Source organism: Uloborus diversus, chromosome 6 (assembly GCF_026930045.1).
Source record: "Uloborus diversus isolate 005 chromosome 6, Udiv.v.3.1, whole genome shotgun sequence".
NCBI lineage: Eukaryota > Metazoa > Arthropoda > Arachnida > Araneae > Uloboridae > Uloborus > Uloborus diversus.
This window is the reverse complement of record NC_072736.1, coordinates 3,422,333-3,449,978: the sequence shown is the minus strand read 5'-3', so window position 1 is coordinate 3,449,978 and position 27,646 is coordinate 3,422,333. Positions and strand designations below refer to the sequence as shown.

Here is a 27,646-nt window from a genome sequence, read left to right as displayed (position 1 = left end):
TGGAAACACAAAATAAAAATAAGTTTAAGGAATTAAAATGCGAAAGAAAATGGTTCACAATTTGACTTCAATTGAGATTTCTGAAACTTGATTTAAAAAAGGCTTGTAACTTTTTTTCCTTCAGAGATAAAAGCTTATTTTTTCGACCATAGGTTGATTTAGATCTGGAGTAAAAAAGGTTGCTTTTTCTAATGGCGTCAAAAAGAAAACTGTGGGACAATTCCTTCACTTTTTATTGATTTATTTAATGAAGAAAGTAGTACCTAAATTTCAGCTAAGCCTAAAAAAATTCGAGCTAAAAACGCAAATAACTCCCGCTGTAATAAAGTTAGAGCATTGAAACAAATTTCGTAGAACGCGGAAAATTCTACCCTTTCTAACGATATGTAATATTAATATGTGCAAGTAATTTTTCACCCCCATATTTGAGAATTTATGTGAAAATTGGACGTAAATTGGAATAAGAGCGAAACTATTCATCGAATTTTATTCGAACTGGTCTGCAAACCTTTTCAGGACTTAAAGGAACAAATTGTGGAAATTTCAGCTCAATGGGCCGGATAGTTCTCGAGTTTTGCGAGTTCAAACACACAGACGCTTTTTGGGGACTTCATTATATACTATGTAGAGATATTTTTTCCCTTTTTAATCACATCATTTGAAAACTCGGTCTTCATGAAAAACAGCTCTAATGCACCCTTAAAAATATTACATTTGTTCATGACTAACTGGATTGTCAAAGGAAAAAAAAAGTTGTAAATTTCAATTCTTAAAACAGTATTGATTATAATAATGAATTGTGTAAAATCCTGCCGAATTTTATTTTTATTTAAAATTGGCACCCTACTTGACCGAATTTGTTCTTTAAAAATATAGTGCTACATTAACTCTTCTGATTTAAGTGTTCATTTTTGCGGTTCTTTAGGCAATACCAATCAAGATATGAGCTGTAAATTCCTGTGTTAGATATACCCTGAACTGAATATAGTATGAGCTTTTCTTTCATCAAGCCAATTCTATTGCACTTCAGAAGAAATCTTTGGCAAGCTGAAATAAACATTTGATTTATTTTGAGCATTACAAGTCTTGCTCTTTACATATGCGGCAGTGAGAAGCAAAGGGATATAAGTGGCAAAATTAAAAATTTGGAGATAACCAGTACACATGGTAGGTGAACCTCTCCTCTGTCTTGGGCAGGGTTGGCAAAAACCCGGGTTTTTTTAAAAAAGCCCATGGACCAAGGGTTTTTTTAGGTTTTATTTAAATAAAACCTAAAAAAACCCCAAGTAAAGCTGGGTTTTTAAAAAGAAATGTAGGTTTTTTTGTCTTTTCTTAGGGAACATGTGGGGTACTTGTAGCATATTGTAGCGTAAGTATATGGACAAAGCAAAAAAATTATCTTGGGGTAAAAAAAGCTGGAAAATTCACCATTTTCTGAAGAAAAGTAAAAAAGATGACAAAACCCAAGAATGGTGAAGTTTCAGATTTTTCAGTTTCCATGATTACCAACAGTTAAGGCAAAGTTACTTCTCCAGTGATAAAATCTATTGTTTGTTTGTAATTACTACATTTTTTTTTTTTTTTTGCATTTTACTTTATTGTATTTTATTTTGTTATGCAAACTTACTGTAGAACCTCAAGTAGTTTAAATCCCTTTTTACTGAATTCCAGCTTAATCAAGACATTTCTTTGAATTTTATGATGCCTGTTTTTCTATTTCTGTGTACAGAGTAAGAAATATTAAACTTTTTTGTAAGATAATGAAATACTGTGCATCTTATTCTGTTCGACCGTTCGTAAAACCTGTTAATTTCTAAAAAAATATACTTTGTTCAAGATTTGTGACATGTTGGTTTCCAGAAAATATTTCACACGAAAGCCTTTCGGCTGGAGTAGTTTCCTCTGTAGAATCTACAAATATTGAACAAATCAAACGTGACAGTACTTAGTCAAGATAATTTGAGTTATTTATTGACCAGTTAAAGAAAAAAGTTAAATACATTTATTTAAAATCTTTGAAATATTTTTTTAGTGCTGTTAAGAGTGAAGAAATACTATTCAAGTTCAAAATTCATTTTTTATGTCCATTGGCTGTGGTGAAGAACAAATAAAAAAGAAGTAAAACTTGTAAAAGTATTTTAATTAATTAATTTTTTAAAAACTTTTTGGAAAATTTAAAAAAACCTAAAAGTGTGCTAAATAATGGGTTTTTTAAATGGTTCAAAAAAAAAAAAAAAAAAAAAAAACCATTGGGTCCAACCCAATTGGGTCCGAAGATGATACTAGTAGCCCTGGTAGTTGTTGCTATACAGCATGATTTAGAAAAAAAATTTCAATGAAAGCCTATATAGGATGTTATCTTTAAACGCGTTTTACTCAAAACTTGAAAATGTCCATTTACAACCCTTTGCTTCTCACTGCCTCATATATATTTGTTGCAACTTATAAAAAAAAAACTTTTTAATCGTTTCTCATTAACTATCGAGTGTGTTTTGATAATTTTTAACCCCCCCCCCCCCCCTCCTGTTCCATTTTGTTTTGAAAAGTTTTAGTTGAATTTCGTGCTATATGTGTATTTATTTCATTAATATAAATGTTTTGCCTTTCAAATGCATGATACTTAAAAGTTCAGTACTTTATATGTAGAGCTCCTGTAAACCAGGCTTATTGAATAGCAATACAACTGTTGATAGGCCCTAGCATTCTTCAACAGATGGTACGGTTAAAAGATTGGCAGAATAAGTAATTAGCTGGTTGGAATTATTATTTTCGTGCTTATAGAAGAAGTTTTAAATCTAAAAATTTATGAAAAAACAAAATTAATGAAAGATGTGTGAAAGGTATTTATGTTAAAGATAGAAACAAATATGACTTAAATAAATTAGGTTTCATAACAAATTTATCTCAATATTGAAGGAGAAAAAAGTTTTGAAGATAAATCAGGATTTTAATCTCAACTTGAAAAAAATGTTTAGATTCTAAATTCATCCTAAATACAAATTATTGTTTTGTAAAATTACTGAATGAATTTTGTTGGTGTTCTTTGTAGGACAAATCCTCTAATTAAAATAAAAATATGTGTACTGAAAAAGATACATTTTTCTGGCGGAAATTAAAGTTAAAACCCCACTTGTGCATGTGTTTTGAACTGTATGATATCAAGGGAATTCATTTTAAGAAATGCTGTTCTAGCATAAATGAGATGATTTAGAGATTTTTTTAAACTTTTTTTGTAAAATAATTTTAGTACGTAAAGCATGGAAAGCACGAAAATAAAAGATCAAAACAGCTCAGAGAATTAGGCAATAAAATATAGCTTAAAATAAAGGATTTTTTATACATGTATAGAAACGTTTGTTGTACTCGCACTCCATTGCACTACTGCAACTAAGTGAAAAATTTAAATGTTTAAATATATTTTTAGCTTAATAAAAAATTATGCACATTGTTTTAAATACATTTGCTGAGAATTTTATTAAGGATATAATGTGCATGCTTAAAAGAAAGGGATCCATAACATAATGGGTAAAAGAAAACCTTACTAGTTATCAGAACATACCTGATCCACCAGCTTGGATTATGGGAGCTTTTTGTATGTGTATTTGTGTACATTTGTACAAAAGCATATTGTCTCAGCTCCTCAGCCATCCCAGAATGCCAACTCTTTCTGCATTCTGTTTTCCAAGAAGAGTTTCCCTAAAGCCCCCCAACTTCTTTAACTTGTCTAGAACCAACAGCTGTTGCCATGGATACTATGTCTCTGAGGTAAGCAACTGGCTATTGTAGAGCATGTAAAGGTCCTTTCAGTGCATGGCTGCCTTTTTGTATTCCTAAACTTTTACTAGCTCAGAAAGCGACTTTGAAATGTAACAGAATTCGTACACTCCTTTAAAACTCCTTCATTTAGGATTTTTTTTGAAGGGCCTTTCAAAGTCCTTCATTTTGGTTTTAACTCCTTCAAAACTCCTTCTTTTTTAGATCATTTTTTAGATCAAGACTACATAATCGTCCTCCATGACAGTAATTTAAAATACTTCGATCGACAACTTTACTTTGTCACAGGGTCAAAGGTATAAGAGCGATTTTAATGTAGTAATTTGATATATTTTTTTTTCATAAAGATGTGATTTATAAATTGGTTATAGAAGTCATAAAAGTTGAATGTGAAAATATTATATTAGATGACTAAGACATTTCATAAGTAAATTAAATCGTGCTTGGCTATTTTGCCAAGTATTACGATTATTGCTTTTAATTCCACCACACTCTCAGTAGCAATATTCAGCTTGTTCATTATTTAAATATTGAAAAATACATTAGTAGATGTACTATATTAAGTGATTTTGTTAAAAAAGCAATTGTTTTGACATTGTAATAAGTGTCATCCGCAAGTGATGTCATTCCTTGATAAAAGACGACTCATGAAATTGTGACAAGGGGAAGAGAGGGTGGCAAAAAGTGACATCACACAGTTATTATAATAATATGTTTATGAAAAATAGGACATGTGACAAGGGAAGGAGAAAGGTAAAGTGTGACGAAGGGGGAAGGGGGGAAGGAGTTCAAATCTGTTGAAAAAAAAATTATATATATATATATATATATATATATATATATAAGGTTAACCCAAAAGTACTCCTTCAAAACTCCTTCATTTAATTTCTGAAATTGAGTACCAACCCTGTGTAAGCGTAAGTCTGGCATAAGCATGTCAAAAACAGCTCAATCCATGAGTTTTTAAAAGTCCTCCACCTTCCCCCCAAATTTAACACTTTATTAATGAATGCACACTACAATGCAACTGGAACAAATCCAGCACAGTCGGGTCAAAAAACTGATTTTCTTCAAAAACAGCTCATGCTACAGATGTTTTGTCTCTCCTGTAAGATTTTGAAGAATGGAATGAGCTGGCTTTGTATGTGTGTGTGATTCTGAATGCCAGAAGTTGCATAATAATAGAAGTTGCATATAAATAAAACTCAGCTCCAAATGTGTATATGGGAGGCAAACTCAGGAACTACCGGACCAATTTTGTTGGAATTTTTATAGTTTGTATAGTTAGTGCTGGGAAGTTTTAAAAAAAATTCAAAAGTTTAGTTTTAAATAGTGTTAGGATATTTTAAGACTGTTATCCTTATTTTAATGTCATAATTTTGGCTACATTTCTCCTCAATTATTCAAGAGAGAATTTTAGGCATGTGTCAGGCAACCTTAGTTCCTTTCTCCATCAAGGAACAGTTATTTTTAGAATTGTTTCCTTATTTCTTTTAGGGACTAATGTCCTTATTCGAAAGGAAGTTTTTTTAATTAGACTTAATGTCCTTACTACAATGAGTTTTTACCAACTGTTGTCGTTATTGTGAATTTTACCCTACATTTCTCCTCCTTTTTTCACGCCTAATGGTTGAACATGTGTCACTTGACATATCTTTTATTTTCCAGACAGACCGTGCCATGCGGGGTCACGACGTTGATCATGGTTTATGAAACCATTCTAATGAAATTAGTGGGAAACTAAGAAATATTTTTTCTTAGTTGTCCTTTTTGGGGAATTGCCCTTCATTGAAATTGCTTTTTTTGAATATGAACCTCAGTGAAAATGCTTTTTTTCTAGAATGAAACAGTTAAATAAAAGCCTGTGATTCTCTTTTTGGAGACTGCAGTTTTGTTTGTTTAACCTCATTAGTCGAATAGCCATACCAGAGTTGAAATGCTGAGATTATTCACAAACTAGTTGCTGAATTTTAAATTTAGCTCACCCTCAAAGGGTCTGCACATGTGGTGTGGTTCCACTTCATAATGTGAAGTGAAAAGCTGTAATGAGCTTAAAGTTAATGTCTCGTAACACACATCTACAAGCAGGGACTGATTTACGGCAGGGCATTCGGGCCCGGGGCACCAAATTTCTGTCATCATTTTTTTAGGGACCAGTGTTAGGGGCCTCTAACTAAAGGAAACAAAAAAATTTGTCATTTGACAATTTTTTTTATTAAATGAAAGCATATTAGCCAATCTTTGTGGAGAACGATCATTTTCGCTATTGAAGAGAATTAAGTATCCTTTGCGTACTCTCATTTCTGATGGTAAATTATCTTTATTAGCTATGAAGACATTATAAATGAATTTACTACAAAAAAACAAAGGAGAATATATTTAAAGAATCATTGATGCACAGAAAGCACATTTTACCTTTACCATTTGTATCATAATTTTTCCATCTTCCACTGTAAAACGTTTTCTAACATGAAAACCATAAATTTATTTTAGATTTATATTAAAGGATTTCTTTGCAAAACATCTTAATTATTAACTTTTTTTGTAAGAAATGGATATTTTAAAGTTTTCTTTCTATCAAAATAATATCCAACACTTACCTTCATATTTTTTGTATGTGTGGGGGGGGGGGCACCATATCTGTCAGTGCCCGGGGCACTCGGGTTTGTAAATCGGTCCCTGTCTACAAGCATACACCAAAGAACTTGTCATGACAGTCCAGAGACTGTAGTTTTATCTTTTCAGCCCTTAGCAAACATAGCCAAAGGTTTGTTTGTTCTTGCTATTTTCCATCATTCTGCTGTCTAATGGATAACAGAAGCACAAAATGTCTTGTTTTGTTTGAATACTTTTGCTACCAGTGCATGTGCAAAGGACTGTATATGAAAATTGCCTTGCTTAGCTTAAGTATAGTTCTTAGGTTATGTAGCAGAATTATCCCCTCCATTCTTATTCTTACCTTTTATTTAATAATGGCTTTTTCAAAGGATGCACCGAATATTTGGTTACAACTCGAACCGAATGTTCCGCCGAATACTAAATATCTGATAAATTGTTTTTACTTTGGTGTAATATTTATATTTTTATTTTATGAAAGTTTAAGTAGTTTATCTATATTGTGTCTTATGTGAAATTCAAATGTACTTCCATTTAAAATCTTAAATTTATCTACCTTAAAAATATAATTATTAGCTTTTAAACAAAATAAATCAGTCACAAGGTATTAATACAGTAAATGACTAATTTGGTTTGTGTTGATCAGAATTTCTGCATAAATTGATTAGTTTCTTTCCTGATATATGGTTTCATAAAACTGATAGTCAAAACAACTTGTTATGTTATAAAGTAAAGAACCCCTTGTAAAACCACTAATTCTTTAATGTTCCTGTACCATAATTTAAACATTATTAATGATCAATTAGTTGTTTTCAAGCAATATTTAATCTTTCACATGTTATATCACTTCAGAAAGCAGGGTTCGTACGCTCCGGGAATTCCGGGAAAACCGGGGGAATTGTCAGGGAAAATAACACTGTCAAAAATGTCAGGGAAAAGTCAGGGAGTTTTCAAATTTCGTCCTCCAAAAATTTTTTTTCCATTTTTTTCCCCAAGGAATTAAGTACTATGAGATCTAGTCTTCGTTTTTATTGTGATTTCACGAAAAAAAATTGTAAATTTTTATCTAAACCGACGCTGGCACTTAAAAACTGCAATCGAAAAATGAACGTTTTTTTTCACAACGAAAAATGCGCCAAAAGAGCGAAGATTTTCTTACATGGAGTCAGTGAGGGGAACGCATTTCTTTCTACTGCCTTAAGTTTTAGATGGGTTGCCACAACATTCTGTTCGGTTCAGGGTTCGTACGCTCCGGGAAAACTTGGAATTATCAGGGAAAATGACTTAGTCAAAAATGTCAAGGAATTTTCCAAATGTGTCCCCAAAATTTTTCTTTTCCCAATTTTTTCCCAGGGAATTTCGTTTTATAAGATCTAATCTTCATTTTTAACCGACTTCAAAAAGGAGGCGGTTATCAATTCATACCGTATGTATGTTTTTTTTTTTGTTTGTCCACTCATAGCGTCTCACCTAGTGAACCGATTTTGATGATTCTTTTTTTAATGGATAGGGGATGGCTCAACTTAGGTCCCATTACCTTGTTTGACCATATTTGTTCTTTAAAAAAAAGTTATGGGCAAAAAACAGTAAATTTTATGCAATTTCCCTATTAAATGATTTTGTAGCGAAGTTCGCACTTTTCATCCGTGGATAACGGTGGCTCAGTGGTAGAATTCTCGCCTTCCACACGAGCGACCCGGGTTCAAATCTCGACTAGGACAAAGTGAATTTTACTAAAATTTCGTTTCTACTGTTGTCCGTATTTTCTCGAATCTTCAATTAATTTCTGTATCTTTCCAAGTCTGGAAAATTCCAGCACTTTCTCAAGTTGTATATAAGGAGATGTAACGTTCCTTCGTGGTTCTGAATAAAGATCTCGAGTTGAGACTAACCAGTATTCGCTTCATTTGGCTTTCACATTGTCTTCGCTATCTTCATCTACGCGACAATAGGAAACTCATTGTTATAAAAGTTTGGTGCCATAACATTAATAGTAATTGTAATGATAATTTTGAATGAAGGCTTCTCTGAAGCAAGCATCAAATTTCTTCAAGGGATATTTCGATAATGGGGAATCTGGCGCTGTCGTCTCATTTTTGGCGTAAATAATTTTATTTTAGTAACCCTGCTGATTTATAGTAACCCTATGTGAATTATCAAAATCTTTCTTTCTTCAGTGCTATTGCTCCATAGTAGGGGTAAACCTAACCTGGAAGCGAGGTGATGCAGTGATTAGGATCTGCTTAGCCTTCACAATGCTACCATTAGGTTTGACTCAACTACTCTGTAGTATTTTTATCGTTATCATCTATGCCGATAACAGATGATCGGGACTAAGCAAGAAAATACAGGATTGCATCATGAGCAACTTAGATGCTGTGGAATGTAAATTAGTTAGGAAAAACGTAATACTTAAATGGTTATAATTAAATTAACTACGCATGATTTCCAGAGAGGAACAAAGATAAGTTTTTAGTGCCAATCGCTTAAAGTTTAACGCGTGTCAATAGTTTTTTTTTAGTATGGAGCGTTTTTTAAAAAAAATGTGAAGTTTCGTGATGGTAACTTCTTATTATTTCTGAAATACCTACATTTACACTAAAAAGAATGAAATAAAAAAATTTTGAAAAAAAAAAAAAATAGAACCGACTTCAAAATTGCTCTAAAAAGTGAAAAATAATTTTATTTTTTAAACACCATCGATAATGCTTTTAAACATAATTCTTGAAGTTGGCGCAAAAACGATAGATAAAATCATTCACAGCCATAAATCAAATAAAACTATAAATTTAACCAGGACCAGTTTCTTCACTATCACATACATTATGCATTGATTACAGCATATTTGAATAGCGATATAAATGTTTCGTTCGTAACTTTGGATGCTTTTCTGAAAAAAAATATGAACGAAGCATGGTTACACTGAATTTTACGTTTTGTTTTTGCGCCAACTTCAAAAATTATGTTTAAAAGCATTATCGATGGTGTTTAAAGAATAAAATTATTTTTCACTTTTTAGAGCAATTTTGAAGTCGGTTCTATTTTTTTTTCAAAAATTTTTTTTATCGATGTATTTAAAAAAAATTGTAACAATTTTAAAGCAATGAAAAAAGTGGCGACCCAAAAAATCTTCAGCAGCCGCCATTTTTGGCTCTCAGTAGTTCCCAAGGGGAAAAAAATCAGGGTGAACAGCAATTATGCACAAACTCAACAGGAGAGAAGACAATTTACTGCTTCGGAAGCACAACCTGTAGATGGGAGGGTCGATCGGGGAAAATGTTTTTTTTTTTTTTTGATCGGAAAATCATTTCAGCTACGTGTTAAACGTAGTCGCCATCTTTGGTCATTCACAAGATGGAAGTAGATACGATCCAAAAATGCCTAAGTTTCTAAAAACAAAGCAGAATTGGATGTTTTCTTTAATTGAAAACTGATGAAAACAACAAAAAATGGTCTGCAAATTGTTTTTGTATTATTATTTGAAATAATTTTCTTGAGAAATGAAAAATTTTGTTCTTAAAACTTAATCTTATCCTCACTGCCTCGGACGCAAATGTGATAAAAACTTTTCATTGAATTGTAGTATCATGAAGATTTATTATTTTTTAACTGTCTTCATGCAACAAATTAAAAAAAAGTTATTTCTTATTTTTGGGCATAGCCGCCATATTTGGTCATTCCCAAGATGGAAGTACACAAGCCTTTTTCAAGTGCCTAAGTTCCCGAAAACGGCATTGGATGTTAATTGCAATGCAAACTATTGAAAACAACACAAATTGTGCCCTTTTTTTCCGGATAATTTGTAATTATTTTCTGTAAAAATGCAAAATTAAATCTTCATAACATTTTTTTTTTGTTTTAATTGATTTAGACTCTTATGTGCTAAATACTGACTATTTTGCTTTTATTGTAGTTTTTTAAGGATTATTAATTATTTATTACTACTTTATACTACAAATCCAAAAATCTACTTATTATTTTAAATTTTTCACTTTGTCGCCATATTTGATCATTTGCACAATGGAAGTAGACTTAAACTTCCAGAAACAGAAATGGACGTTTATATCAATGTGTAATATTGAAAATAACATTAAATGTGCAAATTTTTGAAAATTAACTATTACTTTCTGGAAAAGAAAGTTTGAAATTTTAATGTAAGCGTCCTTTAATATGTGAAAAAAAAAAAGATTATTGGCATTGGCCTATGTTTGGCGGATGTTGATTTTTGTTACTATGCATTACATGGTATGCCGATTGATGCAACAAGATAATCATATTTATACTGAAATTTAGCATTGCATTTTGCTCAATATGTTTCGTGTAACCTACTTATAAGAAAATAAAAAGTATTGTAAACCAAAAGCGGATGCTAAAAGGTTGCTGCAGGACTACAGCAAAATGCTATAATATTACGCTTGACATCAAAGAAACGCTAAAATAAGTTGAAAGTACTCTGTTTTCAACAAATAGTAAACAAATTAAAACAATTTTGAACAAAATGTTTAAAAAAACTTAAAATTTTGGCAGAGAAAAGAAACGGAAAAAAAAAACAAAGTTTTTTTTTTTAATCTAAGGGGAGAAGTTTCAGTTCTGCATCGCTACTTTAAACAATTTTAATTATTCTGAAAATATTACTATTTAAACTTAAATTTTGAATGAAGCGAGTAACCTGGAATTTTCTAAAAAACAACCTGGAAAACCTGGAAAAATCAGGGAACTTTTTTTAACCAAAAGTGTATGAACCCTGAGAAAGTAAAATACTGCACAATTTAATATCCAAGTATTTCATTTATAATATTAATCATTTTTTAAATAATTTGCAAAACGATAAACCTTTTTTTTTTCAGCTGCATTTTTTTTTTTTAAATTAGCAGTTAATTGATTTTACATATTTATGAACATTTAATACAATGTTCTTGTTCAAATGAGCTTGTAATAGTAAAGTTCACGTAAAATATTATAAGATTGAACAATAGTTGAAAAACAATAAAACTTAAATTTAACATTTGAGTTCTCTCTCTCACATTAAAACCACTTTGAATGTGATAATATTCATTGTACTATGGTGCTATACTATAGCTTTCATTTATTGCTTTAAAAATATGTGTTGAATATTTGAATTTGTTCGCTGTTCAGCTGCCGAATTGTCAAGTATTTTGGCTAAACTTAATATTTGGTGCATCTAGCTTTTTCCATCATTCAATATTCTAAGATTGATTATAATTAATATGCACTACTTTTACTGTTCTTTCAGTTTTGTTTGTTTATTATTTCTCGTAGTACCACTGGAGACAGTTTATATCAAATACTTGAGCTACCAAAAACTGCTACCAAAGATGATATTAAGAAAAAATATCGCCAAGTGAGTAAATTGTTTCAAAATATATTATAATGAATTCATTTATATGTATGTTACTGTGGAAGTTCGAAATCTAGTAAATGTCTACTCTAGCCAGTGAATCACTGGTGAGAGTCGACTCGTCAATTTCAGTTTTTCACTGCAACATATATATATATATATATATATATATATATATAGCTTTCACCTGGATTTTGATGAGAATATTTATTTATTTGAAAATGTAAGTATGAAATGTCTTAACTAATTACAAAAAAATCCCTGGATTTTTTTACAAATACTAAGCTAATATGATAGATCTTTCCTATAATAACCATTTGTTGGTATTAAGGTAGGCAAACACCCTAATTTTCAAAAATATTCGATTTTGATATTTTGAGAAATTTAGAGAAGCCTAGTGTTCTTTTTTTCTAAATCTGCAGTTTTTTAAATCGACAAGTTACTGAGAAAACTACAAGAAATTTACTAAAGGCAAATGCACTGCTTATAACTGAAATTTACTTTTTCTTTCTTGATTTTCTCATAACCACCTGTTCAAGTTTTTATTTACGCCAACAACTCTAGCGAAAAAAAAGTATTAACTTTAAAGATTTGAAACTTTCAAACATGTTAATTGAACAAATTACTGTGATATAAACCTCGAAAAGTTAATGTACATGCAATATGTGGTTTTGAAATAATGATCAATTAAACTTAGAGGGCAGTTTTTCGGGGGAAATTTTCAAACATTTACCCATAAAACCTGTTTTTAGTTGATTATTTTCAAATTGGAGGGTCATATCACTCTGTGATATCTCACAAAGAGATAGACACAAAAAGTTTTTAAAATTATGAAAAAAATGAAGGCACTGGAAGTGTTAAGGAAATGGTAGTTTTTTGCTAAAAATATGGCATTTAAAAAAAAAACTATCAAAAAATTTTTTCAACAAATTAGCATTCAAAATGTGTTATTTATGTCATGTTCAATAATCGTACAAAGTTTCAGAAAGGTGCAATGATTATTGAAGGAAAAAATATTTAGGTTGTTCGCCTACCTTAAGAAAAATTGATATTATACATTTTCTTCTTTTTTTTTTTCAGGTATTTTAAGCATTAATCTTGTTTTCTCCTTCTAGTTGGCACTCAAATATCACCCTGATAAAAATCGTGATGATCCAACTGCTTCAGATAAGGTACGTTCCTAATTCTCTCATATGGCAGTCCAGCAAGGAAAGTGATGTAACTCAAAAAAAAAAAAAAAAAGCAATGGAGGAAATTCAAGGTTTTATGCATAATTTTAAGCAATTTAATCTCAATTTAGATAATTCATTAAAAATTTATAAAGTGTTGTTTACTGGTTAGTTTTTTTCTGTTTAAATTAATAATGCATGCTTAAATTTTGAAAAAGATTTATCGAAATTATGAAATTTTAATGATGTATCACAATTGATTCAATTGTTTTTATACCATCACACACCCGTCATGTATTCTGTGAGTTTTGTGGCAAGAAAGCATTAAATTTAGATTTTTACATCAATAGTTATTTTATTTCCCCCAAATTTTGAGTTGTGTTACTTTCCTTGCTGGAATGCAATATGGGAATTAGAAATATTATGTGCATAGGAAATCTTTTCTTTGTTCACTCCTGTTCAGTGTTGTGAATGCTTATTCACACCATTATTACCTTTTTTATGTCCTTTTCAAAAAAAAAATTTCCAAAAAGTATTGAAATCTACACTTAACTATTAATTTTTTCATTGAAACTGATTGCATATTGCAAGCATTTTACAGTTTTGTCTGTCAGAAGGTCTGCAAAAGTTCTTAGCTTTTGTGCTTTTAGTATTTTAGTTTAATTTTAACATGATTGTTTTTGAAGCATCCCTCTTATAATCATACAATTGTATTTTCTTTCAATCTTTTAACTATTGAGACCAATGTATTTCTATTAATAATTTAAAAAATGAATCATCCTACATTTATTTTCTTGTTTTTATTTTTGAAGGAGTGAGTGTGAACTATAACAAAGAAAATTTTTTGATCAAAATTCAAGAATATAGTTGTTTGAGTACAGGACCCAAGTTGCCATGAAGTTTGATTCCAAAAGGAAAAACTTTTATTTATGTTTTGAGTTTTGCCAGAATAAATTTAGAGAATCCTTAATTTTAGTAAAAATGTGAAATGCCATTTTAACGATGTTTTTAATTACATTCAAACAATCTACAGTAATCAATTCCAATCGCAATAGAAGGTTTCTGTTTCAAATGAGATTTTTTGTTTTCATGGAGAAGGGAGGGCTAAAAAAACGAGTGCAAACAGTTCAACATTTCAATGAAGCCTTCTTTTTTTTAAAAAAAATTACTATGAAAAGCAGTTTTATTTCACTATAACAATGTGTTTCAGGAATGGGAATATGTTTGTTTATATAAGTTAATGATGGGAATATTGAAATGCAATGTGTACTTAGGTGGCCAATTGTTTCATTAACATCTTAAAATCAACTGAAACTTAGTGATGAGTCATAAATCCTGAAAACAAGTGATGATGGCCCTTGCTTTAATTTGGAGTACATATGCATATTAAAAAAATATGTTGCTGCCAATGAGATTCTTACCGTAAAATCCCGAAAGTACCCCCCCCCCTCCTATCGATTATAGCCCCCCCCTTTTTTGGTGGAAAGAGAAATCATTTTAAAATCCTGAATATGACCCCCCCTCCTTTTCACCTGAAAAATTTTCTGATCATCTTCATTTGCCACTCCCTCCAAAAACAAAAAAAAAGATAACATTTTCTGCTTTACTTGGAAAGCATTTACAGAGGTTACAGTTTTCCCCTCCATGTGCAGGTTTTCTTTTCTAAATTTAAAAAAAAAAAAAGAAGAAGAAAGAAACACAATGACTTGAACAAAAAAGAAAAAAAGAGGTCTCCATGGTTTATTCCTTCCAAAATGTCTAGACTCCTTTTGATGCAAAAGCGCCTTTTTTTTATAGGTATTACAAAGGAAATTTATACAATTGTACTGATTTTTATTCGTTTTGGAAGGAGCATTTTTGTTCTGACTTGTGAAAATGAACAATCTTCGATACAACGCCAATCTGAAGACCTGACACCATTTTGGAAATGCGTTGCTTAAAAAGCAGCGAGAAACTTAATTAAAGTAATCGAATGAGTTTACAATTATCAGAAATGTATATTTTATTAAATCAAATAAGAGATTTGTCTGTGTTTACGTTCGCAAACTTTGTAAAGCTTAGTTTTCGAAATTAAGGTCTGCATAACGCATTAGCAGCGATGGATTGCAATTTTTGCTCCTATTCTGAAACAAGAACATTAAGATTATGCTTCTTTTACTGCAACCTTATAACATTCAGTACATGATGAATTTTCAAGCCATAAATTATAGAGGTTTTTCCAACTTACGGTTCAAATCCTTTCTTTTGAAAAATTGTCAAATAAATGCAATTTATTACTGTTAGAAAATTATGAGAGGTTTGCATTAATTAATTTCTCACTCTTCATTAACATTAACTCTTATTTCTTTTCTGTACTCTAAAATTAATACTACTCATAGGCGGATTTAGGGCTGAGTTCCTGAGGGGGCAGGATTTTTTTTTTGTTTTTTTGAGCATGCTTTTAAAAAAATGGTGTACAGATTTAGAAAATAGATAACAGGAGAGTACCATGATGCCCATTTGGACAATTCATAATTTATACACTTGATTAGAAATTAATTTGAAGCACCCTTTGCTTAGGAATTTCAAAGACTCATCTAATCCGTTTCAAGGACTTGAGAACAATTAAAATTATTTAATTACAAGCAGTGCAGAAAAGGAATAGAGGTGGTGTTTTTTTACCCCGTGCTGAACAGATTAACAATATGCAGTGTAAGTAAGATAGAAGCAAGCAATACAAAAGAATTTCCAAAATACTGCACTGCATTTGGGATTAAATAAACAGCAAGATGTGAAACATGTGAGTCACAACAATTTATCTCAAGTACTATGTTACAAAAACGTGAGAACCATGATTTTTAAATTTTTGATGCAGGATGAGGCAAGGAACTGAATTTAACATATTTCGACATTTATTCTTCTACCCCCTCCTATTTGCTATAAATGTTTAAATTTATGGTTTGTATCCGTACTTTCCAAAATTTTCAGGGTTTTCAAGCACTCTAAAATGAAATTCATTTTTTCATGTCCTTCCCTTTTTTTTTTTTTTTTTTGGTAAGGAACAAAACATGAAATTTTCTTGAGTTGGTGGCCTTCAACAAAGCGGGTGTCCTAAGCTATATAGCTTGTTTAGTATATAGGCAATCCGCTTTCTTTAAATCTTTGTTTCAGTTTCTTATTTTTTGAAATAATCCTTGATTATTTTAAGTATTCGAGCTGAATACGTAACTTGTTCAGTTGATATTTTCACTTATATACTTGGGCAAATAGCTTTCAGTTCAAAGTAGTCATTTTCAACACATTTCAGCATCCCAGTGACCGCTTTACTACTAGTTGATATTTTCACTTATATACTTGGGCAAATAGCTTTCAGTTCAAAGTAGTCATTTTCAACACATTTCAGCATCCCAGTGACCGCTTTACTACTTGTAATCAGGGCTGCGGAGTCGGAAGGAAAATGGCCGACTCCGACCCCGACTCCGACTCCTGGATTTTGAAACGCCCGACTCCAACTCCGACTCCAGATTTTTTTATATTTTTTTTAATTGTATTTTTTCAACTCCCTCTCTCCCTTCAGGGGAAGAGGGAACACCTCTAAACAGAGATTGATATATTAATTCCTTTTTATGAAAATTTCACATTTTGTTTTTTATTGTAAACCCAAGACGCATTCAACATTAGAAATTAAATTTAAAAATCAAATTTTCCAATAGCTACGAGTTAAAAAGTGAGATGACTTAAAAACCCCCTTTAAAAAATTTGAAAAGGATTATCTGTAATTTGCCCCCCTATAATGTTTAACAAATAGATATTGATCAAATCGTGTGCTTTAAATTTTTGAAAACTGTAACTTGAGAGAGAAAAAGCTTTTTTTTTCTTCTAAATACAAGTTCTTGAGAGGGGGTGGTTTGCCCCGGGTGACACCCATCTGGTAGATGACACCCAAAATTAATTTCAGAATTTATAAAAAAATATAAATATTTTGATTCTGAAAATTTTTGGCAAATATATTTTAAATTATATTTCATCAATAAAATTTCAACGAAAATTGGGCACATATACGTCAGGAGCTAATTTCACACAAAATGCGGCGGTATACAAATTTGTACGAATAGCTTTTACTATGCCTGTATTTCTTCTTCGCTAAATTTTTAATTTAAATTTTATTGGCTGCTTCAGAATTAACCTTAATGTGAAGATTTTAAGATTAACTGAAATTATTGAGTGTTGTAATCAAGAAATCATTTACACTTATTTTGTTCCATACTTTTTAGTGAGAACCAAGCTTATAGAAATAGTCTTAATAAAGAAAAAACATTAGATTATTTCATCGGATCTTTTGGATTTGTGCTTTCGTGCCAAAACTTTTTTGAATTTGCCGATCACCCTTAAACGTTTCAACCTTAGCTACGGGCCTCGACTTACTAATTTGTTACGTTTCTTTTACTATTTTAAAATTGAGATCGAACAAAACACTATATTTCTATTTTTATTTGAAAGTGATTACTTGAGAATGTTAGGCAACAAAACCGTTTGCTGACAGTTGCTATTAGTTAAGTTAAAAAGCAAGCAAACTAGGGGACGGCTACAGAAAGTTCGGTAAGCACTCAAGCTAGCTGATTGCCATAATGGCAGTTATTTTCTCATTAGTATCTTTTTATACCTGTAATCGAACCAATTGGTAGTCAGTTTTTAAAAAATGCGAGGAGAGTCAGTGAAAAGGAAAGAAAAAAAGAAGCCCGGAGTCGGAGTCGGCATATTTTCTAACGACTCCGACTCCTTTACCCCAAAATCGGTCCAACTCCGACTCTTCGACTCCGACTCCACAGCCCTGCTTGTAATATATTGTACGGATTTCTCTCCCCCCCCCCTTAGAAAAGGACAGTCGTTATTCTCTTCATTTTCGCTTCTGAACTATTCAAAAAAGAAAAAGAAATTATGATTTTTTTGTTTTAAGACGTTGTAAGGTTTATTGTTACTATGTATAAAATCCTCCCAAGACTGGGGGGGGCATTGCCCCCCTTCTCCCCCCATAAATCCGCCCATGATACTACTAAAAATAATTATTTTGACTAATTTTTCAAAAAAATCTTGATTATAACACCCCCTCCTCTCTAAAATTAACAAGTTTTGTTTTGAAAATAGGGGGGCACTTTCGGGATTTTACGGTGATTCTAAGAATATATTGTAGCTCTAATTCAAGCTAAAGCAGATGACAAAAGTAATGAAAATGACAACAATCACGACAAATTGAACCACCTTTGGGATAATCAATGGCTTCTGATGTAGAGAACAACTTCAAACTGTTTTCTCAGCCATAAATGCAATTAATGTTTTGTGGTCCCTGAGTATTTCTTACAAAATAATGACACTAGAAGGAGGCAGTAAGACAGTTCAAAGCATATTAATAAACTTATTTGATACTTTATAGCAATGAAAAATTTAGCCTGTTAAGTATAAACCAGAAAGTCGTCCGTCAATGTATAACAGTGAAAATTGCTTCTACTCTTCTACATTTAAGGGAAACAATTGCCTGTTTGGTGATATATTGATATTTGAAATTTGAACCTAAACTCCAGTGGATAGCGTTCATTGTTGACCATTTTTTCGTCCCTTCATTCCCCTGAAATAACAGTCTTATCAGTAAAACTGTTAAGTTACCGAATCGAGTTCAGCCTTCTCACAAAGCCTTTCCCTGGCATGTTAATTATTACCAAAACGTATTATCAAATTGTCATGCTATGGCGCGAGTTTCATTGTTGATGACGTCAGGAGCATTGCTCGATCATTGGCTATTATATGTATGAGGATTTTTGTGATTTTTTTCACAAACCTACATTTACCAGCAGTCTGTTATAACAAACAAATATTGCGGTTTCTTTCTCGTTATAAGGGAGTTGAACTGTATTTCAATCTTTGAAAAAAAATATTGAATCTTGGAGGGGTTCTAGGTTACTGCTAGTTGAACAGAGTTTTTTTTTTGGGGGGGGGGGGTAAACATAAGAGTTCAAATCATGGCAAATCTTTCACATGCATAAATGGGTGTTCATGCATGAATTATTTTTGAGCAATCATGATTGCTTATTGTTCTCACTTGACCGTCTTTGATGTCCGTGCCTTTTTCAGCTTGAACCAGAGGCCTCTGCAGCACCACCGCCCACCGTCCTTTGTAGGCGCGGCTCCGAGCACTGCCTCCTGGAATACATTTCTATTGGTCGGTGGCGTCCATGTCCTACACACACGCACGCTCATACACACACACTTACGTGCATACACACAGGTCTACGCACACACACAAGCCTACACACACACATAACTATACACACGTAACCGCCCAGGAGGAGGGAGAGGCATGGGGGGGACAGGAGCCGTTTCTAGAAACAATAGCCCCCAATGAGTAGGGTCCTGTCGCAACTCGTGATTGGGAGAAACATAATTTGAATTTAAAATTTCACAATTCAAGTTAATTTTTTTCTTTTTCTTTTTCTATTTTCAGTTCAAGGAAATCAATCGTGCTCATTCCATTCTGAGTGATGAAACAAAGAGAAACATATACGACAGTTATGGATCGCTGGGCTTGTACATTGCCGAACACTTCGGAGAGTCGAACGTCAATGCTTACTTTGTTTTGTCAAGTGGATGGTGTAAGGTAAGTTTAATGTTTTTTATCTCTGAAGAAGTTTGTTTTCATACTGTGTACAAGATCCGTTATGTAAGTTTTTCTTTAAATGGTTTCGAGCACTTATTTCTATGTGTAAAAATGACAACAACGTGCATAAAGTACAAATGGGGATGGTGTTGAGTTTTTAACTCTTTTATACTACTTTATAAAAGAGTTAAAAACTCGACAAACAGCTGTTTCGGGGCTGTCATATGCAAGCCCCTTCATCAGTGTAAAAAAGAACTAAAAGTCCACACAATGTAAACCACACAATGCCTGTTTACATTGTGTGGACTTTTAGTTCTTCTTTTTTGCACTGATGAAGGGGCTTGCATATGACAGCCCCGAAACAGCTGTTTGCTAAGTTTTAAACTCTTTTATACTACTTTATTTGTACTTTATGCACGTTGTTATCATTTTTACTCATTCCATAGTACAAAGTTTTCAACTGCTTTTTTACAACTTATTTCTATGTATGATGAAAATGTTTAGCGTGAAAGTCATTTTTGATGTTATAGCTGCAGGAAATGCTGGACATGGGACTGAAAGCACGTTTTGATCTGAATGCAACCCACCTTCAATTTTAATCTCTGAAATGTTCAAAAGATTCAGATTACCGTATATACTCGCGTATAGGTCGATCTCGCGTATAAGTCGACCCCCCCTTTTTCAGAGAAAAAATCCAGAAAAAATCTAAAACCCGCGTATAAGTCGACTCCCATACTTTCCAAAAACATCGCGAATTATTTTCAAAGAAATTTCAAAATAATGAACACATTTATTTACAAATAAAATAGGAATTAAATAGGAAAACATTTCTAAAAGCCTTCAAACTCGGATTCCGAGTCGGACGCAAAAAAAAAGTTCATTAAAGTCCTCTTCCGTCCATCACCGCGTCATCGTATACATCGGCGGCTGCAGAATCGTCAATGATATCAGAGGTTGCGTTCGACGAACCTCACCGGTAAACCAGTAAGTAACCAGTAACTAACCGCGGCGTTCTATGATCAACCGGTTACCGCAGCGGTTACCATTCTAAGCAGTTGATTGGTTGATTTGAGCACGTGATCATTAGCTGTCACGTGATTCACTAACCGGTCGCTCCCGGTCGTGCTCGTCGAACGCACTCTCAGTCTGAATGGCGTGACTGTTGACGATAAATATTTTCATACGTTTCACGATATTTGTTAATTGCTGATTTGATCCTTAATAAAGAAGAATAAAATTATCTTTATTTATGTGTATTATTTAGGTTTTTTTAGTTATTATTTTTGAATAAGTTTACTTTTTCACACGATCAACTTATCAGCAACTACCTGTAACCGCACATCGGCATTTCTCGTAGCTTCCCAGCTCTCGTTGATCGGAAAAAAAAATTTCGGAAAATTTGACCCGCGTATAAGTCGACTCCCCTTCCTTTGATCTCATTTTTTGGACAAAATTTCTCGACTTATACGCGAGTATATACGGTAGATTTCTAAGTGGACATCAGAGTGTGATCTATTGTTCACTACATTCCTTAAAGCAGAATACTTCTAAATTTGCGATGTACGTCGCAGAACAGATGTCTGAGCTGCAGAACAATTCAATTCAAATGTGAGTGGAAAACAGACAAATTTTCTGCAGAAATTTGACAGATTTCTGGATTTCTGCAGAAACTCAGGTTTTCTACAAATATCTAAATATCTTCCATTTCAAGATCGAGTTTTGTACGAGTTCTGTAAATTTCTTTGAATTAGAAGAAAACCTAAAATTCTTGGAAATTATGATGATTCGGCAGAAAGCTCGCAAAAAACGTTGAATGTGATAAGTCATCTGCAGGAATTTTAGATTTACTTTGAATTTAAAGAAATTTCCAGAATTTGTGCAAAATTCTTTCTTGAGTTGGAAGATATTTGTTAAAAATCGACTGGTTTCTGCAAATCCTCTGCAGAAATTTCATTTTCTAAATCTGGAAAGATTCTGATTTTTTTAGCATTTTTGGTTCTCTTTTCCGAATTTTTCCCAATCGATCTTCATTTACTGCATCTTCGTCCACAAACGTATGTTTTGGAAGTATGCCAACATTGAAGCACGTCCATCGCCGAAAATTGCATGTTTTGTTTGAGATTTCAATCCTTTTGCATCTTGAAAATAATTTTAACTACTTTGAAAACTTTGTATGCTAGTATTTTATTATATACTATCCTAACTATTTTATTATATGCTACCCTAACTCGACTCATTTTATTTATTATTTTTGTAATTTATTTATTTATTAACATTATTTTAATTGTTCCTTCATGCCATGTGAAATTAACCAAAAAAAACGTCATTTGACACCTAGGTTCGGATTTTTATAAAATTTTGTATCTTTGTTCTTCCTATGTGGTTTAGAAAGCGTATGAAATATTAACAACAGTGAAGTTTTAAAAACTGAAAAAAAAAAGAAAAAACTTCCTGTATGAAACGATTTTGATTTAGGGCTCCCAATTTGTGGAAAGGTCACGTTGGATGCTTGTGTATACAATGCTTGAAGTACTTGCAGAACAATTTTGGTCAATTGATTTCATGTTACAGAACATCATCAAGTATTCTGCTTTGGGGACTACATTCAAGTATCAAATATTGTAGATTATCGAAGGAATTATCAATTCGGACAAATTTTAACAAGCATGAACCTTTTTTATGCTCAAAATTTTGTTAGGCATCCACCTAATATGGTTTATTGCTGTCACAGAATTCCGAAATTTCTGTTTTTCTGAAAAAAATGTTTGGTATGGATAAACTATTAATCCAGCTTTAAATTAATCATATAAAAATTTTAATTTAGTTGCAATTTAGCACTAAAAGGCAAAATAACTGTATCAATTGGTGTAGGGCGGCTAAATGAAAAAAATGGTGATTGAAAAATCCTTCTTACTTGATCACCACCTCCGAAAATAACCAGGCTGTCAGGATATTGAATGAATTTAGTGTACACAAGATATTTAGTAATTGCTAAAATCTTTATTAATCAAATCAAACTGCAACCTTTATGAACTAAATTATAAATATTTATTTTTTCAAGTTAAGTAATTAATGTATTTAGGTTTTTTCATTTCAACAAATTTTAAGGTACAATAGCGCGTCAAAAATCCTAACTAATTTCAAGTTATTTTAACTTTCTTTATGTAAAATCTGTATTTTGCAAAAGTTCATTCAATTTTTTCTTGTTTATTTACTGTATAATAGTTCCTCAGAGTGTATACAGTACTTTGAATATTTCGCATTTTTCCTTTATGTTCAACAAATAATACGTTAATTTTTATTAGAAAAAGTAATTACTTATTGTACCATTATTGTTGTCTTATCATTTATCTTAAATTTCTTCCACTTGTTATCCATGCAAAAATATAAATAGGCACCCCCCCCCACGCTTTTTTTCATTACAGTAAAATTAAGTGTTAGGTCAATTACTTTATATACTTGTCATCCAGAGATTATTTTTTACTTTTTCGTTCATTTTGCTACTAAAGCGTGTTTTTTTAGTTTTTTAAACTATTATTTTATTTTATTTGTCAATTTCAATCACATTTCAATCTGATATTTCTTTTAAAATTCTATTTTTTTTTTTTTCCCCGTACAGGCTTTGTGTTGTTTCTGCGCCCTTATAACCGGATGCTATTTCTGCTGTTGCTGTTTCTGCTGCTGTTGCAATTTCTGTTGTGGAAAGTGCAAGCCAGAAATACCGGAGGATCCAAATGAATGTGAGAAAGTAAGTGGGAATGATAGAGATGAAATTCCATGCTTAGGGTGTGAGATTTTTGTTCTAAAGATTGTGGTCTAATTTAAATTGTCTCAATAGAAATACTGTTGAACGAGACCAAGATTTAAATATTCTGGAAGGAAGGGTATTCAATGTTAACAGACTAGCAACTTGGGCACGAATTTCGCAGCCACTCTGTGCATGTTCAAATCATCACGCAAAATTGCATGTGCCGAATCTTTACTCACTCCAACCTCTTGGGCAATCTCCCGCACGGTCAAACAACGATCTGTCATTACCAAATTTCGCACCCTCTCAACAACAGCTGCACTCCGAGCAGTTTGGGGCCTGCCAGAACGCTCGTCACTCTCCGCTGATGTGCGGCCATTTTTGAATCGGTTGAACCACTCCTTAATTTGGGTTACACCCATCGCATCTTCTCCAAACACCTGCTGAATCTTACGAATTGTTTCGCATTGAGAATCACCAAGTTTTTGACAAAATATGATGCAGTATCTTTGCTCAACACGTTCAGTCATCTTGAAAGAATTAGTAATCCGACGAACACGTTGTGTAGCACCTCACTCAGCGACTGACGCGCTGGAAGGCGGGGATAAAATTCACACATGCGCATGAAGGTCTCTTCCTTTACTGTGTACAGTGGCGCCACGCTATCGTCTCTATTTTGCGCAGGAAAATCAAATTTCGGATACTTTTTAGACAGGCCTCGTAAAAGACTTAACACTACCTATCAGTGTAAAATGCACATTGCTCAGTGCTTTGAAATTTTTCATGCAGCTTTAAAATATGAATTGTTACAATATTCTTCAAGTATTTCACAAAAATTAAGCGCAAATATTTTTCCTGTTTTGTGCAAAATATATTGTCTAATTTTAATAATCTTTGTTACAGTAAAAAATAGAGAGGTACCGAGTACTTGGTAACTACTCGGTACTCGGCCAATTTGCCGAGTACTCGGTACTCAGCCAAATTCTGATCAGATACTCGGCCAATACCGAGTAGTTGCAAAAAATTGAATATTGTCCAAGACAGATACTAAAATTTATAAAAAAAAAAGAGCAAGCATTATATTCTGCAATCATTTACAGTTAAAATTTATAAGTCAAATTTAAATTTTGAGAATAATGAAGTTTGTGGAATAAATCTTTATTTTAATGTCCCCAAAGTTAATAAAACTAATTTATTAAAAATTATGCAAAAAAGGTATGTATAGAAAATATGGAATTTTCATATTAAAAATTGATTTTTGCTACAAACAAAAATTAGTTATAAAAAATATAAATTACCTTTGCTTAAAAAATAAAAGGAAATAAGACAACGTTAAAAGCACACTGCAGGAACACTGCAGACACGTGTTTTGGCATTACAAGGAATTTCTTTTTCAATGCACAAAATGGGAGCTCGTGGATTTAAAGGCATCCCACAAAAGTCGGATTTTTTTGTCGTATGTCTTTACATTCTTTAGCTCACATGTTATGCACTGAAAAAAACGTTCCTTGTAACGGGGGGTCAGAAACACGTGTCTGCAGTGTTCCTGCACATTTGTTTTATCTGCTTTTAAAAATTATTTATTTATGTTTGGCGGACTAGAACTATAATTGATTGGTATACAGTGAAACCCCTCCTAACGGGCACCCCTCTTATGCGGACAGTTTTTAATTCCCCAGTTCCAATGCAAATAACATTATTAAACCCCTGTCCTGCGGACACCTCTCTATTGTGGACAAAAAAAAAATTGTCCTGTTAGTGTCTGCATTAGAGGGATTTCACTGTAATTTGTTTTAATTCCAACTTGATTAATCATACCTTTTATTTATTTATTTTGAATTTTAAAAATAATTTTTTTGTAAAATTTTTGACACAAACAAAATTGTTTATATAATGCGTAATTAAATTTCAGCAGGAATTTAGTTTTAAAAACTATTATATGGACAAGGAGGTTTATACTACTATTCCAATAAGTTCAAAATTCATCACATGTGTGTCGGTGGTTCTTCTTAAAACATAATTGGTACTTGGTAACTCGGCCGAGTAGTGAAAGGCCGAGTACTCGGTAACTCGGTACTCGGCTACTCGGCCAAAGTGCTACTCGGTACGTCTCTAGTCAAAAACAATATATTTTGTATTTTTTCATTGTTCATTAAATTTTTTTGTTATGATTGAAATTATGACATACGTATTCTATCAAAAATTAAATTCTTTTGTTTCTACGCGAAGTGTACATTTTATTCATTGTTATGTAATGCGTACTTTCCGAAACTGCGAATTAGGCTTAGCAGGACAGTTCGCGTGTAACAGCTGCCCTCCTGAGAGAGCGCTGGCTTCGGCGAGCTGCCGTCCCGAACGGGTTAAAATTTTTTCTCACCTGTGCAGTGTTTTTGAAGGTCCCAAACTTTTAGATCAAAAGAGGAGTATAAATCTCGAATTAGTCATTTTTCCACTGGATTGTCATATTTAGCAAACCTTTAAAATGAAAATTAGTGCATTCAATAATCACACATTTCAGTACATTAATTTGGTGAAATTCTGTTTTGCAGGAAGATGAAGTTGATAATGAAAGAGAAGCAGATGACCCAACTGAGGTACTATGAAGTGAATGGTTATTCATTTCAGATATTTAATGAATGTACAGATGTCCTTCGTATAACACTGGTAATTCCGTATCGTGCTGTATCGAAGCCATGTTAGACAAAACTTTATTTAATTGATTATTTATTTATTTAAATTAATTTTTTGCATAATACTAATCAGTTCCATATACAGTCGAGCCTCCATATATCGAACTTCCACATATCAAAATTTTCTATACATCGAAATCCCAGCAAATTTCCATGTCTATTACATAGAAAATTTTGTTTCTATACAGTCGAATCCTGACTTACGCTAGGGATGCGTTCCAAGGCTCCTCGCATAAGTCAGAATTTCGCGTTGTGGGAAAGGGTATACGTAGATTTTTTTATAATCATTCCTAATTATTTTAGACACCTGTTAACACCGCCTCAAACTGTTTTAAACTATTCTTTAACTATACCTTACTGTTTCTTACATAAAGAACTGAATTTTTATTTGTATTTTTTAAACAGCTGTTTTAATCAACATAAAATACTGTTACAATGCGCAAAATCAGTGATCAGCAGGAAAGAGAGATATAAAATAAACCGGTACGGTACGTAGAGTATGTAGTAATAATAAAATGATGTTCTACAACAATACTGTGCAACACTGCTTTTAGGTATTATGTTTCATCAACTTTCGCATTTAGAATGAAAAAAAAATATGATAAATGCGGAGTAGTTATTTGTATATACACAAAGCTATGTTCAGTCTAGTACAGTCTGGGAATTTCCGCTGCCATTGATGCTGAAGAGATGAAGGTCCATTCACGCAAAAAATATTTTGGTAGCCAATAACAAAGCCGATACTTTCACACCGCGAATCCCTTCTGAAAATATTCGTGTTGCGGATGAGTAATTCGCGTTAGGTCTAAAATTATTTACTGGTGAAAAAATCGCGTTGTAGCCATTTCGCGTAAGTCGAATCGCGTTGTAGCGGGAGTTGACTGTATATCGGAAAAAATCTCTATAAATATATAAAAATAAAAAAAACATTCGTGACGTTTGTAGGTTCTTTTCCACTTAAGATTGTTTGCCTCGTGAAAAATGCAGGTTAGGCGAGAAAATTATTTTCACAAAAGGCTGCTACAAAACTCACAAGGAAGCTGGGGTTGAGGGTTGTGTAGATAGGTCGTTCTGGAGTTCTTAAATTTTTTTTCTTCTCAAATCTTAGTTGCAAGTACAGTAAAATAATTTTCAAGTTATCCCTTTTGTCTGTTGATTATCATTCCTAATCTTTTTAGCTTCAGTGAAAATCATTCAAGTTAAGTAAATTGATTTTTTACTTTTCTCTCGATTAAATTGTCTAAACAAAGATCCCCTAATGTTGCGGATCAAGTTGAATTGCCGAAGAATGAAGATATATGAAGGTGCAAAAATGTCATTTCTGGTAAGTTTAATATTTCCGCAAGCAGAGGGCCTGCTGTTTTGAGAAATCGGAAAGCCATAATAAAAGCACTGAAACTTACAGAAAACTTTCACTCAAAAACAGGAAACGGCATTACTGTTTTTTTTTAGAAACAACGCAGTACTCACAGTAAATGTTGCACATTTAATTTTTAACTTTAATTTAATCCGATGTTGGTATGAATTAGAAATTGGGTTTCATACATGAAATTGGAGCTTTAAATTTAATGTGTTAGTAGGTTTTTATGATAAAATAAGATTGTTTCTATAGATCAAAATTTCTTATTTATCGAATTTTTTCAGTTTTCAGGTTCATTTGAA

The 27,646-nt window shown here is 32.3% G+C and overlaps 1 protein-coding gene across 1 annotated transcript in view; it reads left to right on the top strand.

The window, feature by feature from the left end:
• LOC129224420 (dnaJ homolog subfamily C member 5-like) overlaps positions 1–27,646 on the top strand; it is a 40,862-nt gene that overhangs the window by 11,519 nt on the left and 1,697 nt on the right. The window contains exons 4-8 of the mRNA XM_054858867.1: positions 11,671–11,752; positions 12,865–12,921; positions 19,394–19,546; positions 23,166–23,294; positions 25,844–25,888. Of these exons, the coding sequence (XP_054714842.1) occupies positions 11,671–11,752; positions 12,865–12,921; positions 19,394–19,546; positions 23,166–23,294; positions 25,844–25,888 (466 nt within the window). The remainder of the gene's footprint in view (positions 1–11,670; positions 11,753–12,864; positions 12,922–19,393; positions 19,547–23,165; positions 23,295–25,843; positions 25,889–27,646) is intronic.